At 41.8% G+C, this 17,419-nt stretch overlaps 2 protein-coding genes across 2 annotated transcripts; one reads left to right on the top strand and one right to left on the bottom strand.

The window, feature by feature from the left end:
- Positions 1 to 1,397: 1,397 nt before the first annotated feature.
- Positions 1,398 to 8,001, top strand: LOC118425295 (LYR motif-containing protein 9). The gene is made up of 3 exons (XM_035834100.1): positions 1,398 to 1,594; positions 6,856 to 6,948; positions 7,978 to 8,001. The coding sequence occupies exons 1-3, from the start codon at positions 1,463 to 1,465 to the stop codon at positions 7,999 to 8,001; spliced, it is 249 nt and encodes an 82-aa protein (XP_035689993.1). The 5' UTR covers positions 1,398 to 1,462.
- Positions 8,002 to 8,310: 309 nt separating this feature from the next.
- Positions 8,311 to 14,818, bottom strand: LOC118426372. The gene is made up of 3 exons (XM_035835710.1): positions 14,263 to 14,818; positions 10,087 to 10,225; positions 8,311 to 9,474 (listed from the first exon to the last, which is right to left on the bottom strand). Exons 1-3 carry the CDS (start codon positions 14,791 to 14,793, stop codon positions 9,323 to 9,325), a joined length of 822 nt encoding a protein of 273 aa, XP_035691603.1. The 5' UTR covers positions 14,794 to 14,818; the 3' UTR covers positions 8,311 to 9,322.
- Positions 14,819 to 17,419: the final 2,601 nt, after the last annotated feature.

The raw sequence follows: 17,419 nt of genomic DNA on the forward strand, positions 1-17,419 counted from the left end.
AAAACATCCCTCAATTTGTTCTGGGGTAGTGAGGGGTGCAGGAGCTGGGTCGGGAAGTTGTAAGGTGTAAGATTGAGAAAAATCCCCTTTTCTTCGCTGTGAGGGGTGGGTCATTGTCTACGAGCCATGCCTGTAAAGAGTAAATGTAAGCTTTCCAAAAACAGCCTTGAATTTTTTAAGGGCCGGTGTCCTAAGCAGAACCGGTGTCTGTAAAGTGTAAAGTGTAAGTTTGGGAAAAACCCCCTTTTTTTCTCTGAGAGTGGGGGGTCTTTGTCAATGACCCATGCCTGTAAAGTGTAAATGTAAGCTTTTCCAAAAACAGCCTCGAATTTTTCAGGGCCTGTGTGCTAAGCTGATGCCGTGTCTGTAAAGTGTAAAGTGTAAGATTAGGAAAAAGCCCCGTTTTTTCACTGAGAGTGGTGGGTCATTGTCAATGAGCCGTGTCTGTAAAGTGTAAATGTAAGCTTTCCAAAACAGCCTCGAATTTTTTCAGGGCCTGTGTGCTAAGCTGATGCTGTGTCTGTAAAGTGTAAAGTGTAAGATTAGGAAAAGCCCCGTTTTTTCACTGAGAGTGGTGGGTCATTGTCAATGAGCCGTGTCTGTAAAGTGTAAATGTAAGCTTTCCAAAAACAGCCTCGAATTTTTCAGGGCCTGTGTGCTAAGATGATGCCGTGTCTGTAAAGTGTAAAGTGTAAGATTAGGAAAAAGCCCCGTTTTTTCACTGAGAGTGGTGGGTCATTGTCAATGAGCCGTGTCTGTAAAGTGCAAATGTAAGCTTTCCAAAAACAGCCTCGAATTTTTCAAGGCCTGTGTGCTAAGATCATGCCGTGTCTGTAAAGTGTAAAGTGTAAGATTAGGAAAAAGCCCCGTTTTTTCACTGAGAGTGGTGGGTCATTGTCGCAAGCTTTTGTCAATTAACCCGGTGGTCAATGAGCCGTGTCTGTAAAGTGTAAATGTAAGCTTTCCAAAAACAGCCTCGAATTTTTTCAGGGCCTGTGTGCTAAGATGATGCCGTGTCTGTAAAGTGTAAAGTGTAAGATTTGGAAAACAGCACAGCGTTGGAAGAAGCCTCTTTCGTTTCTCGGGGCATGCGTGCTTGTAATAAAAGCGTTGGAAAAGGCGTCCATAAAGTGTAAAGTGGAAAAGTTGAGATGTTCCCATTAATCTTTTTTTTCGAGAGCGGCGTAATTGATTAGCCTTAAGGTTTAGAAGAAAACCTCCTTTTCTTTCCAGAGAGCGCAATTCCCTTGGGTGCAGTTATGTCATTGCATTTGGGTTCAGTAATGTTTCTGCGTTTGGTCATTCGTGTGTAAGAGATTAGGTCATCGGTGTGTAAAGTTATTTGTAAAGTTCTGAAATGGGTCATGTTTTTCTATGTCCGATTCCTTGCCAGTACTGTGCCCGCGTTTTCCTAGCCAGGACTTGGAGTGCGCACTGTCTTTGCTGTTTTTACTCCCCTAAAATGGTTCCTATTGTCGGACTGATAGCAAAGTCTGCCGTGAACACTCCCCGTCTGCTCTATCGGTACCTGTTCAGGTGCTGTGACAGACTTCCTGAAGACGCAAAAGGTCACTACAAACACCACGTCCGACAGGTGTGTAGGGAAGGGGGAGGGGGGCAGTGCGCCCTGTGGTGGCTCACTGCAGACTTTACCTTGCTTCTTTGCGGGAAATATTGACATGGAAAGTTCCTCTTACACTGTTAGATACAACACACCTTTACTGCTAGGAAAAGTCGTTTTTTCCACTACCACGAAATTAAATCCCCACGAACTTAAAGGGACATTATGTAAAAATAAAGTCACTGTTTTCGGTCATTTCTCTACATTATGAGTTTAGTCTACTTTATTACACTGCACAGCAATATTTACAACGTATGGATACGACATTGTTGAGCTGTGAGGATGTCTTGAAATATTTGCACTTCCCTCCGCCGCTTGAGTCGTCCGCCATTTTATTCAACTTGCCGGCGAGCCAAAGTGCCCTTTAGAACGTGTTTGGTGGTTCTCTCGAATCGTTACTGAGGTTTGTTGAAAGGGGAGGGTCTTTTTAGCGAATGCCCACAAACGCCCACTCTAGAGAAGTCCGCGCTGCACGAATCTCATTTTTTTTGCTCGGAATATGTCCACGTTGTGCTCCCATGTATTAATCCTGAGTTTCAAGTCAATCCATCGACCCGAAGTGACATAAATCAAAGTTTTCGATTCTCGATGGTCTTTTTAGCGAATGCCCAGCAAAATGTCTTTTTAGCGAATGCCCACTATATCCACAAAAATATCGGCCGTCGCGCAACGACACCTAAACCTACCGCCACAAACATGTTCAAGATGGTGTCCCATTGATGTGTACGGAGTTTCCGTGCTTTACAAGCATTTTAAGTCCCTGTTTTTCGTCAAAATGTACAGCGCCGATACTGCCATACTTTAACAATGGCAATTCAAAATGGCGGGCACTAGTCATGTGACCTCCTTGCGGGACTGTTCTATAAGTATCGCGGGAGGGGCTGTTGTAGCATAGCCTATCATACAACCATTTTAGAGTGAATTCTGAACAAGATTTTCTCGATTCATAGTGCTATCATCTGACTGATATTTACATTGTGGTCCTTTTTTCTGTGCTATAATTACCCAGGTTTGAGGAACTTAGTGCAAATATGGATATTGATTCTCCTCAGTGCCCAATTAATGTACAAAAGGCTCAGACACATTAATGTTATAAACCTGACTAGGGGCAGGTAACCAATACTAGAAAAACATAGCTATTCATTATTAACAATACTATTTACATTATAATAATAACTCTTCACCAAACTGGACTTTTCTTATCTTTATTTATCACAGAAACATTGCTACAATGAGGATTTGATTAGATGAGTATCTGTTACAGTGTGTACAAACTTATTTCAAATACAAAAATGTTTTCATTTCACTTCCTAAATATTTTTTAAAGTATTGGAAGGGATTGACACATAAACAATATTAATTGCATTATTTGTGTGCAGAAAAATGTAATCACATGCTATTAATAGTCTAATAAAATGTTGGAACATGGCATGAGCGGGCTCCTCTTCTGAGTACAGAAAGGAAATGTTTTATAACATTTAGTTATGACGTAGAACATCTCAATTGTAAAATGTACCTTTATTAACATTGACAAACAAATTGTTTTTCTCTTCTTAATAAATGACAACGATACAGGTAAGTAAGGTGTGTTTCCTTTTATAACAGGCCAGGTAAGACACCGTACAGGTAAGTAAGGTGTGTTTCCTTTTATAGCAGACCCGGTAAGACACCGGTACAGGTGAGTAAGGTGTGTTTCCTTGACTACAGACCAGGTCAGACACCGTACAGGTAAGTTAGGTGTGTTTCCTTTTATAGCAGACCAGGTAAGACACCGTACAGGTGAGTAAGGTGTGTTTCCTTGACTACAGACCAGGTAAGACACCGTACAGGTAAGTAAGGTGTGTTTCCTTTTATAGCAGACCAGGTAAGACACCGCACAGGTAAGTAAGGTGTGTTTCCTTTGCCTATAGACCTGATAGTGTATTATACAGGTGAGTAAGGCGTCTTTCCTTTGGCTATATACCATATAGGCCATTAAACAGGCGAGTAAGGCGTCTTTCCTTTGGCTATAGACCAGATAGGGTATTATGCAGGTGAGTAAAGCAGCTTTCCTTTGCCTATAGACCAGATAGGGTATTATATAGGTGAGTTAAGCAACTTTCCTTTGCCTATAGACCAGATAGGGCATTATACAGGTAAGTAATGTGTCTTTCCTTTGCCTATAGACCAGATAGGGTATTATACAGGTGAGTAAAGCAACTTTCCTTTGCCTATATACCATATAGGCCATTATACAGGTGAGTTATGCGTCTTTCCTTTGCCTATAGACCAGATAGGTATTATACAGGGGAGTAAAGCAACTTTCCTTTGCCTATACACCAGATAGGGCATTATACAGGCAAGTAAGGTGTCTTCCCTTTGCATATAGACCATGTAGGGTATTGTACAGGTAAGTTAAGTGTATAATACCCTGCATATAGACCATGTAGGGTATAGTACAGGTAAGTTAACGTGTATAATGCCCTATCTGGTCTATAGGCAAAGGAATGACACCTTACTTACCTGTATAATGTCCTATCTGGTCTATAGGCAAAGGAAAGACGCCTTACTCGCCTGTTTGATGTCCTATATGGTATATAGGCAAAGGAAACACACCTTACTCACCTGTATAATACACTATCTGGTCTATATGCAAAGGAAACACACCTTACTCAACTGTGCGGTGTCTTACCTGGTCTGTAATCAAAGGAAATAGACGTTACTCACCTGTACGGTGTCTTACCTGGTCTGCTATAAAAGGAAACACACCTTACTTACCTGTATGGTGTTTTACCTGGCCTGTTATCAAAGGAAATACACGTTACTCACCTGTACGGTGTCTTACCTGGTCTGTAATCAAAGGAAATACACGTTACTCACCTGTACGGTGTCTTACCTGGTCTGTAATCAATGGAAATGCACGTTTCTCACCTGTACGGTGTCTTACCTAGTCTGTAGTCAAGGAAACACACCTTACTCACCTGTACGGTGTCTTACCGGGTCTGCTATAAAAGGAAACACACCTTACTTACCTGTACGGTGTCTTACCTGGCCTGTTATAAAAGGAAACACACCTTACTTACCTGTATTGTCGTCATTTATTAAGAAGAGAAAAACAATTTGTTTGTCAATGTTAATAAAGGTACATTTTACAATTGAAACTTTCTACGTCATAACTAAATGTTATAAAACTTTTCCTTTCTGAGCCCGCTCTTGCCATGTTCCAACATTTTATTACTATATTAAATAGGCTATTAATAGCATGTGGTCACATTTTTCTGCACACAAATAATGCAATTAATATTGTTTATGTGTCAACCCCTTCCAATACTTTAAAAATATTTAGGAAGTGAAATGAAATACATTTTTTTATTTGAAATAAGTTTGTACACACTGTAACAGATACTCATCTAATTAAATCCTCATTGTAACAATGTTTCTGTGATAAATAAAGATAAGAAAAGTCCAGTTTGGTGAAGAGTTATTATTATAATGTAAATAGTATTGTTAATAATGAATAGCTATGTTTTTCTAGTATTGGTTACCTGCCCCTAGTCAGGTTTATAACACTAATGTGTCTGAGCCTTTTGTACATTAATTGGGCACTGAGGAGAATCAATATCCATATTTGCACTAAGTTCCTCAAACCTGGGTAATTATAGCACAGAAAAAGGGACCACAATGTAAATATCAGTCAGATGACAGCACTATGAATTGAAAATCTTGTTCAGAATTCAATCTAAAATGGTTGTATGATAAGCTATGCTACAACAGTCCCTCCCGCGATACTTATAGAACAGTCCCGCAAGGAGGTCACATGACTAGTGCCCGCCATTTTGAATTGCCATTGTTAAAGTATGGCAGTATCGGCGCTGTACATTTTGACGAAAAACAGGGACTTAAAATGCTTGTAAAGCACGGAAACTCCGTACACGTCAATGGGACACCATCTTGAACATGTTTGTGGCGGTAGGTTTAGGTGTCGTTGCGCGACGGCCGATATTTTTGTGGATATAGTGGGCATTCGCTAAAAAGACATTTTGCTGGGCGTTCGCTAAAAAGACCATCGAGAATCGAAAACTTTGATTTATGTCACTTCGGGTCGATGGATTGACTTGAAACTCAGGATTAATACATGGGAGCACAACGTGGACATATTCCAAGCAAAGAAAATGAGATTCGTGCAGCGCGGACTTCTCTAGAGTGGGCGTTTGTGGGCATTCGCTAAAAAGACCATGCGTGTTGAAAGTCACCGCTAAGCGGCGAAGATCTGCGACCGCAACGGTCGATTCGGAAATCTACGGTCGGCTTACTTCCGGTAGGCTACCCGGAAGTAAGTGAATTTGGTCGCGGCTTACTATGACGCCGTTAATTAGCACTAGAAATGCGATAAAATGACGCAGATAAGTTAGAAATAAGTTGCAAATGTCAATCTGAATGGAGATTTTCAAGTTCAAAACATTTGAAATTTTGGCGTCATATTTCTACATTATGTCCCTTTAAAATGCATTTAACGTTACACTTACAGTAATATAATTTGCATGTAACAGTTAACCGTTATATACCCAAAGTGAGGGTAATGAGGCTGTTTAACGTGGTCGAGGCACCTCCTTGAGCACGGGACCCCCGTTTTACGTCCGTCCTGGAAGACGATTTCGTGGAAAACTTCGTGAGGCTACAGCAATCCGGACGTCCTTGGTTGGTCCCCCATCCAAGCACTATCCGGACCGCGCGTTGCTTAACTTCCGAGATCGAGGGATCGGGTGTACCAAGGCGCCACGCGGCACTTCCGAGATTGAGGGATCAGTTGTGTATCCAACGCGCCACATGGCCCCAGCACCCTACCTTCACTCCCCCTGACCATCTCTTTTATTTAAGTGATTCACTTTCATCTAGGAAGATTTTGAAATTTTGAGGGAAAACAAAGCTACGTTTAATGGCTTATCTATTAAAAGATGAAAGGGCTTCATTTGTAAGTGTTTGAGGGTGAGAAAATTAAAAAGGCCTGCCTACACCTTACAAAAAAGAGCATGCAGAGTTGCAGACCCTCTTGTATCTAGGGTTCGGTTTGAATTTAAAGTCAGGTGTTCTCTTGACAGCAAAATGTCAAGTCAGATTAGACAGATCGGGGGAATTGACCTAGAGGGGAATGTCTAGGAACCCAGGACTATAAGGGGATAGGAGAGCCACTGTAGATGCATGCATACATGGAGTGCCTAGTGGCCTAATGAAAAGTTTTATGTCACGTCTCCTAGGGGTTCAACAGCCATGAAGATGAGACGGATCCTGAGAGAATTCAGCAGATCATCAAGAAAGCCCTCGAGGATGCAGACTGGATCCTTAACAAGGTTCGTAGTTAGCATGGAGTGTTAAGGGCTCTACACTGGAACTCAAGAGGCTGTAGCTTTAAAGTAGCTTCTATTTCTTGATTTTAAAGTGGGTTAGATTGATTTTAGTGCTTTAGTAGTGTAAGGACTCCTAGTGTAAGGATTTTGGTACTTTAGTAGTGTAAGTGCCATTCGATAAAAAATCATGAATGTTTTGGTGTCAGTCTCAATTATACTAGAGTCCAACAGTTACTTTATGTAGAGCATGCAGACTGGATCCTTAACAAGGTATCTAACCTGCGTGAAGTATTAGAGTGCTCTCTATGTCAAAACTTATGGAGCTGTAGATTTTGCATGGATTTTATTTTTAGACTTTAAATTGGGTTACATTGTCTTCAGTGCTTTAGTATAGTGAGTACTCTAGTGCATTGGATGAACATTTATGTATGAATGTATTGGTGTCAGACTCAGTGACCATAAAGCTTTAAAAGTCCAACATTAGTTCACGTATGTGCACTACTGCCCTACTGTTGTAAAGGCAAAATACACAACATTTGCAGGAGACGTATGTGGCAAACATGTTTAATAAAAGATACACAAAAAGTATGGGTGGCAACAACGACGGCAAACATTTCATGTTGAAGCAACATGTTTTCATGAAACGTCAAGTTTCATAAGATAGACATTTACAGAATACTTGATGCTAAGTGTATAATACTCAACTTAAAGAACAACATACATACCACATACATTTATATGATACTTAAGTGTAAGTTAGTTTATGGTCGTTATATCTGCCATGTTTCAGTTGAATAGTCTTAAGACCGTACTCTAATAAATAAAAAAAATTCATAAAAATCATACAGAATGCATGTGCTTTTAATGCAATGAGTTTAGCTACAATCTAGCAATAGTTGCAAGAACTAAATGCCTGTTGCATAACATCCATGTAATGTGACATTATAAGACTGTAAAGATACAATATTGTTATAAACATGATATCACAGAAATCTGGCATAAAACTGAATCCTCTGTTCTCTTCTTTTTCAGTACAAAGTTGAAACCAGTTCCTGATCATCATTGGTACTTGACTGCTGATGGATAGTTTAGAGGGGTGTAGAATGTTTACAAAGATTAAACTCTGTATTGAACTCATATACTGAACAATAGACCACAATGTTACTGTTGTCTTTGATATCTGTACAAAAGTTAGTTGCAACCCCTTTCTACTACAGTTCTGCTGCAGTACCAATGTCACACACCAGGGGGGCCAAAATCGACCTTGACCTTCGTCTTCCAAACACCTACCCACATACCAAATATCATTACAGTCCATCCAGAGGTTCTAAAGTTATGCTGACCATAAATATCCGGACACACAGACGGACACACAGACAGACACACACACAGACACACCACCAAAAACTATACCTCCATTTTTCATGGAGGTAACAATGAGTGATCAAATATTTGACAAATTTCAGAGACAAAAGAAGAATGTTTCTTACGTTTTGTGTGTTTTGTTGTCTTTTGAATCATACTTCTGCAACATGCATCATATTACAATCATAAAACCAAGGATCACTTAAGTCCAATTTTGTCTCTCAACAGTTGCTAAGAGATTGATATCCAGTGGAAAAGGGGCCTTATGTGTGTTAATGTAAACCAGGTGGTATAATGCTTCAGAAAATATAAAAAAAATAAAGATGCATTGATGTTGCTACAGTCCAGACTCAGGTTGTTAGAATTATATGTAGGTTTGTAATGCATTTATTTGCCTTTAAGGTAAAGTGACTTATGTGGTTATATTTATAAGAAAAAGTGTTCGTTTTATCATTTAAATCTTTACCATTTTGTATTGTTGTATACTTTATTCATGCATATTAATGCATGCATGTAGTTTTGATAAATACATGATCTGCCTTACACATAAGCCTGAACAAGTTATCTGACAGATACATACAACTTCTGGTATGTACACTACTACATATACATCTTGAAAGGTCAAAGGTGAATTGTATTGTAGATCTATAACGTTATACATGTGCTTTAAAACATAAATCAAATGTCTAAGTTCCTTTTTGATAGTGCTCAAACAAATAATCTGTGATGCACCCAAGAAAAACTATTTTGAACATGAGTAAAATTATGGCATGAATATCAAATGAAGTGAAAATGCGAATTACCGTAAATGCTTTAAGTTTGTGGTGATTTTATTTTATTATAGGGAGATAATTGAATGTCCGCACTATGGTCACATGCTGTACAGTACTGGAAACATCAGTTTCAAATGTGGCAAATCAGTCACTGCAAAAACTGTAAACATAAAACCACCTAAAATAATGTCAAGAATTACAGTACTACACATGTACATGTAGTAGACCACATTCTACTGCTATATTCCTTTAGGCAGTAGCGTTACTGTTGTAGCAAGATGTACAGTCTGGTTCCCCCTCCAGACTCTGACTCTTGGTAGGACCTTGTCATCACAGAAGTTGAAAACTTTGAAGGGAAGGACTGTTCTTTCCCTTCTTGTCTTGGAGTCACCTGGAAGGCATATGAAATATAAAGTTCCTCATTAATTATGCAAATTAAGTCTTAATTTCCATAATCAACCCATCACCACATAATTTCAATAAAAAACATGAAAAATTCATTCATCCCATCTTGACTCATCCTGTTTCAAAGTCTGCAACTGTAATGCCCCCTGCAGTTCCAGATAAAGCTGCTATAGGACCCAAATGCCACTTCTTCCCTAAAATAAAGGTTATCAAACAGCCAAAAACAATAACCAGTGCATCTCCTGGCCACAAGATATATTTAGAAAATTGTAACTCATGTTGCAGTACCATAGACAGCCACTAGGGATTCCATACTCTAATTATTTCATCATTTTGCCAATTTATCAAAGGTCAAAAAGATCCATTCACAACTTCTTGAGTTATATTTTTCGCAGACATGCACACAGACACATATAGCCAAATACATAACTTTGGTAATAGACGAAACTGACTGTGAATGTGAATTTCTTAACGTTAACAATTTTCATGGCAAATGGGCCATAGGAACCGCATAGGGCGTAGCATAACTGAAAACATCGGTCAACTGCATTAGACAAAGAGTTGTCAGACAAGAAATGATGATGATAGCGTTTCCTACCTTTTCCCTTGTATCTGTAAGACTTCATGATGGGATAGGGCAGTCTGGGTGTTAGGATGCTCTGATAGGGCGAGGTAGCTGGACCGGCACTTTTCACACAGAGGTCTTTCTGCCTGCCCATCACTTGCAGAAGTTTCACCTGTATGTATCAAAATTACATTTTACAAGCATTACAATCCCTGCCTGTTAAGGGTCTGTATGTACGTGACTTTGTTAAATGTGTTTACAATACCAGTAGCTAGTTAGGCACGATTTACACTTGTAGTTTTATCTGTAGTACTACAGATCGTAGTCTACTACTGTAGTAGCCTACAGATTTTTTCTGGGTGTAAACAGAAATGAAGTGTAGTCTACTACTGTAATCTACTACACCCTCCGAGGCTGTAGTACTACAGTTCAGCGGACGTTCTATGAGAATTCGAACAGGGTGTAAACAGAAACTGTAGTATACTACAGCTGACTGACGCCAACCGCGTCAGTCGCCTCCTGCGCTGCATACGTTCTTGGCGTGTCTGGTTGAAAACCTGGGTAACACTGCAACATGAACATAATGACCTCCGCCTCTCCCGTCATTTTGATCCGTCCGGTGGTCAAAATTGGCACTTTTGACACAACAGGAAGAGTGAAGAAGACCAAAAAATTGATGCTGTTTGATCTGGTGTAATTCGAAACGTACGCGTGTTTTATTTGGGTAATCTGTGGTCAATGTACTATTTTCTATTGTCATGGCCTATTTTTCAGAGTGCCTTGTATTAGAAAAAAAAACTTTTTTTCACAAATATAAGATTCCCGCGCCCGCCAAGTGTCAAAGGTCACATTCAGTCACTACAGTTTCTCCGTAATCAAAGAACAGCAGGTGTCCCGCTATGCTCTCTGTCAGTGAGTGTAAACCGGACGCGAATCTGTAGTCTACTACAGTAGTAGACTACGATGTGTAGTACTACAGATTCAAGAAACAAGTGTAAATCGGGCCTTAGTCTATAATCGAGTCCTTTGCTTTGACACCTCCTATCCACATACCAAAAATCATACGGATTCGTTCACAACTTGTCGAGTTATGCTGTTTTGACTTGAACGCACAGCCACATCGAAAACATACCCTTCTCGGTAACCAGGTAACCTGGGTTCACCGAGAGGATGACCTGTGCTACATGACGTCAGGTACCGAAACTGAATTCCGAGAACCTGCTTTACCCAACTACATGTATTGCCCAATTTCACATCCTAATATCAGGATAAACAGAAGCATGATCTAGGTGTTCCGATATTTTGAAGGCATCATGGCGAGAAAAATCGAAGTAATGGGAGACTTTGGTGACCAGTTCCTGACGTGTTCGGTCTGTATGTTGCGCTACCGGGATCCCAGAGTTCTGCCATGTTTTCATACTTTTTATAAAGAATGTCTGAAGCTTTGGGCTACTCAACAACAGCCGCTGGAGTGTCCAGCCTGCCGCACACAGGTCAGTCTACCAGACCAAGGTGTAGACGGGCTCAGGACCAACTTCTACGTCAACAAACTGCTGGACTTCGCGGCCGTGAAGAAAGGGGCGGGGTCAGGCAGTGTGCCGTGCCAGGTGTGCGAGACAAGGAGGAAGGGGAACGGTCATGGTGCGTACAGTGTACTGTTCTGCTGTGTGAGTCCTGTACAAACACACATCACAGGTTTCCAGCCATGAGAGGGCATCAGATCGTGGCTCAAGAGAATCTGCTGAAGAACACGGAATGTGTGGCCGGTAGTTTTCAGCGCAAAGTATTTTGCTGGAAGCACGAAGACCAAGTCTTAACTTTTTACTGTGAACCTTGTCAGACTTTGGTCTGTGTCAGTTGTGCTGTTGTGGACCATAGACTGGACAACGAACACAATCTTGTAGAAATCGGTGGCGTCGCTGAAAGGAAGAAGCTGGACCTTCAAGATCTACTGAAAAAAGTAGATCATCGAACAAGAGAGGCAGAAGCTGCGTTGAACGACTTTGAGAAAGAAATTTCGGAGTTGGCAACATCGACAGACGCAACGATTGAACGGGCCACAGTCTGCTTCGATCATCTTATCACCTTGCTTCAAGAAGAATAGAAAAACAGAAGTCATCAATGACATAGGGTTGGACCACCAGGAAGTTAAGACGTGTTTGGAAACCCAGAAAGAAGCGATCGAATTTGAGCTAGCCGGATTGACCAGCGCGTCTGAATTCTGCACACAAGCTGTGGAACACGGAAGTGACGTGAACGTCATTGTAGTCGAAGGTCAAGCCAGACAGAGGGTGGAAGAGTTGTTGACAACTCCAACCGACCTTGTGGTGTTCTCGGAGGGGACTGCTGTGGCAGGTTTAAAGGATAACGTCCCAAAGCAGGGAGTGTGCAAGTGGCAGCAAAGGCGGATGCATCCAAGTGTTCCGTTGAAATAAAGCCGGCCGTAGTAGGGCTTTCAAGCGTCTCTTTCCTAAGCACAATGGACAAAAATGGACTTTCTTGTATTGTGCCTAAAGATGACGTCACGGTCACCTTGAATGACCCCTTGGGCCAGCCGGTCCCGACACGGCTGCAGGAGAAGAACAGTGGCTTGTGGGAAATCTCATACATACCAACTGTCACGGGCAACCATAGCTTAGAGGTCAAGGTCAACGGTCAGATTGTGGCTGGAAGTCCGTTCGACGTCAAGGTACAATGTAGCCACACACCAGCGTTAACTATTAGAAAAGACGGTGGGGGTCTGTCAGAAGAACATTGGGTCCGACAGATGTAGCGGTGGACACGACTGGCAACATTGCAGTCGTGGATGGCAAGGGCAGACGTGTGCTTGTATTCGATACCAAGACTGGTCAGTCACTTCGATGTTTCTCACTGGCCGATGACGGTGAGCATCCGTGCGGGATTGACATTGACTCCAATGGGCAGTTTATTGTGACGTCTTGGAGGGGAAGCCAGGGAATTATCACTGTGTACTCGAGGGAAGGAACATTGGTAAAGACGCTCAACTCTGAATGTTTTCGAGAGCTGTGCGGAGTGAGGGTTCTGAAGGACGGTCGCATGGTGGTGGTGGACAAGCAACTGAAGTGCTGTCTCCTCCTGCAGCCTGACGGGAGCCTCATCCGGGACATCGGCAAGGGTCAGCTACAGAAACCACGGTTCGTTGCAGTGGACGAGTCCCGTGACCTGTTCTACGTCACCGATGGCGACGCACACAAAGTGCTCGTGTTTGACCTTGAGGGGAAGATGAAGTTTAAATTCGGTGAGGTTGGTCTCGGTGAGCGACAGTTCCTGTGCCCATCCGGGATAACATTAGACCCGACAGGTAACGTCATTGTCGTCAACTTTCTCGGCGGCCGTCTGCAGGTGTTCGGGCCTGACGGGACGTACCTGAGAACTGTACCTCGGGAATCACAACGACAACAGATGGTCACATAGCTGTAGCGTGCTACTGGGAACATTGTGTCGAGTTGTACCACTACAGGTAGAAGTAAACTGCGATCATGGACGAAGTGTTGGCAGAGTTGGTTGACTACATACACCGATGAAGGCTAGACATCAAGGTAACAAGATACGTAAGATACCAGTTAAGCCTGCGTCACATTTCCAAACCGGGGCCCGGCCGGGCAGCTTTGGGCAACGAAAAATATAGACACCAAAGTACACAAGACGTAAGGGGAATAGTCGTGGACATTATTTGTGTATATTTCTATGTATTCATTTCGAATCAATTTGTCGTTTCCACAGACAGCCCGACTGGGCCCCGGTTTGGAAATGTGACGTTAGCCTTCCTCAAGCAACTAGATATTATAGGGTTCTAACAGATAAGACTGAAACAATATGACACTAGATCTCAACGATTTGTAGTGTAGGAGATGATAGGACCGAGGACCGGCCGGTTGTACTATTACTATGATCTCGGTCCTAGATGCGCGCGGTTGTATTTCTGAGGGAACGTATCGTTACTATGGTCCTCGCAATGCCTCCCCAACATATACACTGTAAACGTTTGAGCAGGGCTGTTTAGACATAGACAATAAAGTTAATTGGGCACATAATTGGATACTCTAATACCGGTTAGGCCATGTATGTATAGTTTTTCTTGAAAACTTGATTCTGACTGTTTTGCTCTTTGAACAAAGGTATGCCTTGGGCTGGTAGCCAGTTGTGTACACATGTCGTCACATATACGCAGATATGTAATTCACTCACCTTTGACACAGGTGGAGAAATAAGTATAGATGGAAGCGTGTCTGACACCACAAAGTTTTCCCCCGGTGCCCCTGAACTCCACTCGGTGGAAGTTGAGTAGAAACTTCCCCTGGACGAGCTCGAGGAGCGGTAAGATCTCGCCATTCTCCTGTCAAGAGCAGAAATGTTTCCCTGAGAGCAGGATGAACTGTTTGTCCCGACAAGTCGTCCGTGCCAGAGAGGGCGCCTTTCTGTGTGCGCAGCGCCGGTCACACTCGGCAGAGCGGGAGCCACTTTCTCCACCAACCACGACCTGTTTGGATCCACCTGCGCTCTTTTGAAGGCAGTTCTGTGGTTGTCGAACAGGTGTTGGACTCTTACGTCGGTCTTCCCACCGGCTGTGTCTTGTTGTGCGCTCGTCCTTGAAGGAAGTTTGAAACTTTTTGAGTGAACCCATTTTTCCTCCATCGGTAGACTAACGCAAGCCGGAGTCTGTAGCGAGCGGCGCACGCGTGCCTGCAAAGATTTCAAAACATTACAAGAAATAGTCATGCATTCAAGTACCAGACTTATCAACGTAAGATTGGTGTGCTCAAAACTTTAGTTTCTTTTTCTAGGACTATTTTAGAGTGACACTCGTTGATATTAAGTACTGTTGTAGCATAGATATCAATAGATAGCTTTGAACAACGCTTTGAGATGTGCAAAGGTTAGGTGAGACAGATCGTTAATGATCAGTGTAATATAACCAGCTGCTGCCACGCCGCGTGCCTGCGAAGGGCAGTTATACCGGCTGTAAAGGTGCGAATGCAGATACAGATACTGATTATGAACATATAGCTATAGCTGGCATATGGATATCTAGAAGATCGCAAGGCAAAGGTGACACACACTGGATAATTGAAACCTAGAAGAACTCCGTATATCAGGCACAGTGCATACACTTCAGGTGAGACATAAAGAAAACAAACGGTACAAAATAGAAAGCCTGATAAAACGCATAAAAACATTTAAAAAAACAGCCGGAGCCTAACCTCTGTTTGGAGACTATAGCAACCCCTCCCTGTAAACATATACTAGTACCCGGCTATTGAAACAGCAAGGAAACTTGATGTGTGCTGCTAGACACTACAAGGGTCCGACGAACAAACAGGATATCATTAGTACCAACCTGCTCACACACATCGCTATGATCCGCTGCCATTTGTTCTGTGGTTGCTCAACAAATGACATCAATGTTTGTACGTACATATATACTGTAGTTCCCAACTGCTATTATGATACACCAAGTGTCACCTAGGCGAGGAAGCTACCCTAGCTCACCAGATTTCAATTAAGCTCTAAAAATACTCGCAGGTCTTTTTGACGCCGCGATTCATATCATAATGACAACGATTCTTTGTTTCGGGTGGGATGATAATTGGAGTGAAAGGCTTTCGCTTTACCTTCATTGAACAATCATAATGGTCTGTTGCTAACCAGTAACACTTAAAGTCCACACATACCAGGGAGGCAATTTTTTAAACGATTGCACACATTAGAGACAGACCCATTTAAACTGACATGGTTGCTGAGCGATCGTTGAGAGACCAAGACTGGATCTTTGTGTCCCTTGATTTTATGACTGGAATATGGTGAAATATGTTTTTAGTATGAGAAAACCCATTATTTTTCCATTTGAGTGACCTGTCAAATCTGTGATCGCTTTAGGAAGTTTTCCAAAAGGCCTTGACAACCACCGAGGTAGTGCTGAAAGAATAGTCACACAACCCTGACAACTACAATCACTCGCACGGCACTAGTCTTCACGCAGACGTCTCAGTTGGATAACAAAAGAAAAGACCTTGGCCAAAGAAGGACAAATAAGTTTTCATGGGATCCCAGTCAGCCTTTTGCTGCTAGCACAGCCAGTCAGTTCACTCCTAGGTCAATTAATTCCTATTAGACTTTATAATTTTTAATCTTGGCCTTGGTTCCCTATTACTTACTCGGCCAGGTGGGATCGTCCTTGTGGTAGAGACTAGTACAGCACCATACTTGCTGCTGTAGCAATTCCCTAGTAGGCCACCAGCCTTCCATTTATAATGACAATGACAATGACAATGATCTTTATTGCATATTCCTGCCCAACATGGCTAAATGCATTGGGTTGGATAACTTAAGTATACGTGAAACAGGTTACATCTTATATCATCTAAAATCTACATAGTCTTCTCTCTTTTTGAAACTTGTGTGAACAAATTTACAAATCTTTTCAAGTGCGTTGTATCTATTAGTTGTCATAATTTAGTTGAACATTTGGTCCTTACTTAAACACACATATTCATTACCTAGTTGTAGTGTATTTATGACAGATGTGCGCATCTCGGTGTATAGTGGGCATTCTAAAAGAAAATATACTTCATTCTCTACACATCTATCGTTGCAAAATGTACATATTCTGTCATTTGGAGGAGTCTTGCTGTGTCTACCAACTTCAATTTGTAGCGAATGGTCGCTAATTCTTAGTTTAGTCATGGCTCGGCGGTGATAGAAATTTTGTATATCGAGATATTTTTCTCGCTCGTATGCTTAATAATATATATATGACTTTACATTCTACAGGTTTGATCCATGAATAGCGTCCTGTTGAATGTCGGCTACAATGTGCAGGGCTCGCATTTTATAAACGCTACTGAGCGCCCGTGGACAAAAATGTGGCTGTTATGTTTTTTTACAAGCATTTTCTGACGTGGAGAATCTTACTCGATAATCGATGTAGCGACAGCTGACAGTAGAGCCTAGTAGAGCTAGTATCTTTAGCTATCATAGTGAAATCGGGACAACTATCAAACATACTGCTCATGGTCGCAACAATGCCACGACGACAGACACTCATCCCCAAAAATCCCTTCTCTGAATAAACTATTGTTACTGCCAGTACACGTTTTCTCTGACGCAATTTTCTTCTGGTAGATTTCTAAGTATCTAAATGTCAGCCAAGTCACTACTAGACTACTGTAGATCTTGAAATGTTCGTGGCAGTTTTATTTTCGCACTGACTTTTCCACCTTTTCAAGCGTATTACAGAATTGTTTCAACCGCGGATTTAAACACTGCGAAAACATCATTTCCCGTTCTACCGTGATATTAACTCTACGCAAAAATAAATTGATTTATAGTGCTACAATGACTGAAA

Source organism: Branchiostoma floridae, chromosome 11, assembly GCF_000003815.2.
Source record: "Branchiostoma floridae strain S238N-H82 chromosome 11, Bfl_VNyyK, whole genome shotgun sequence".
Classification (NCBI taxonomy): domain Eukaryota; kingdom Metazoa; phylum Chordata; class Leptocardii; order Amphioxiformes; family Branchiostomatidae; genus Branchiostoma; species Branchiostoma floridae.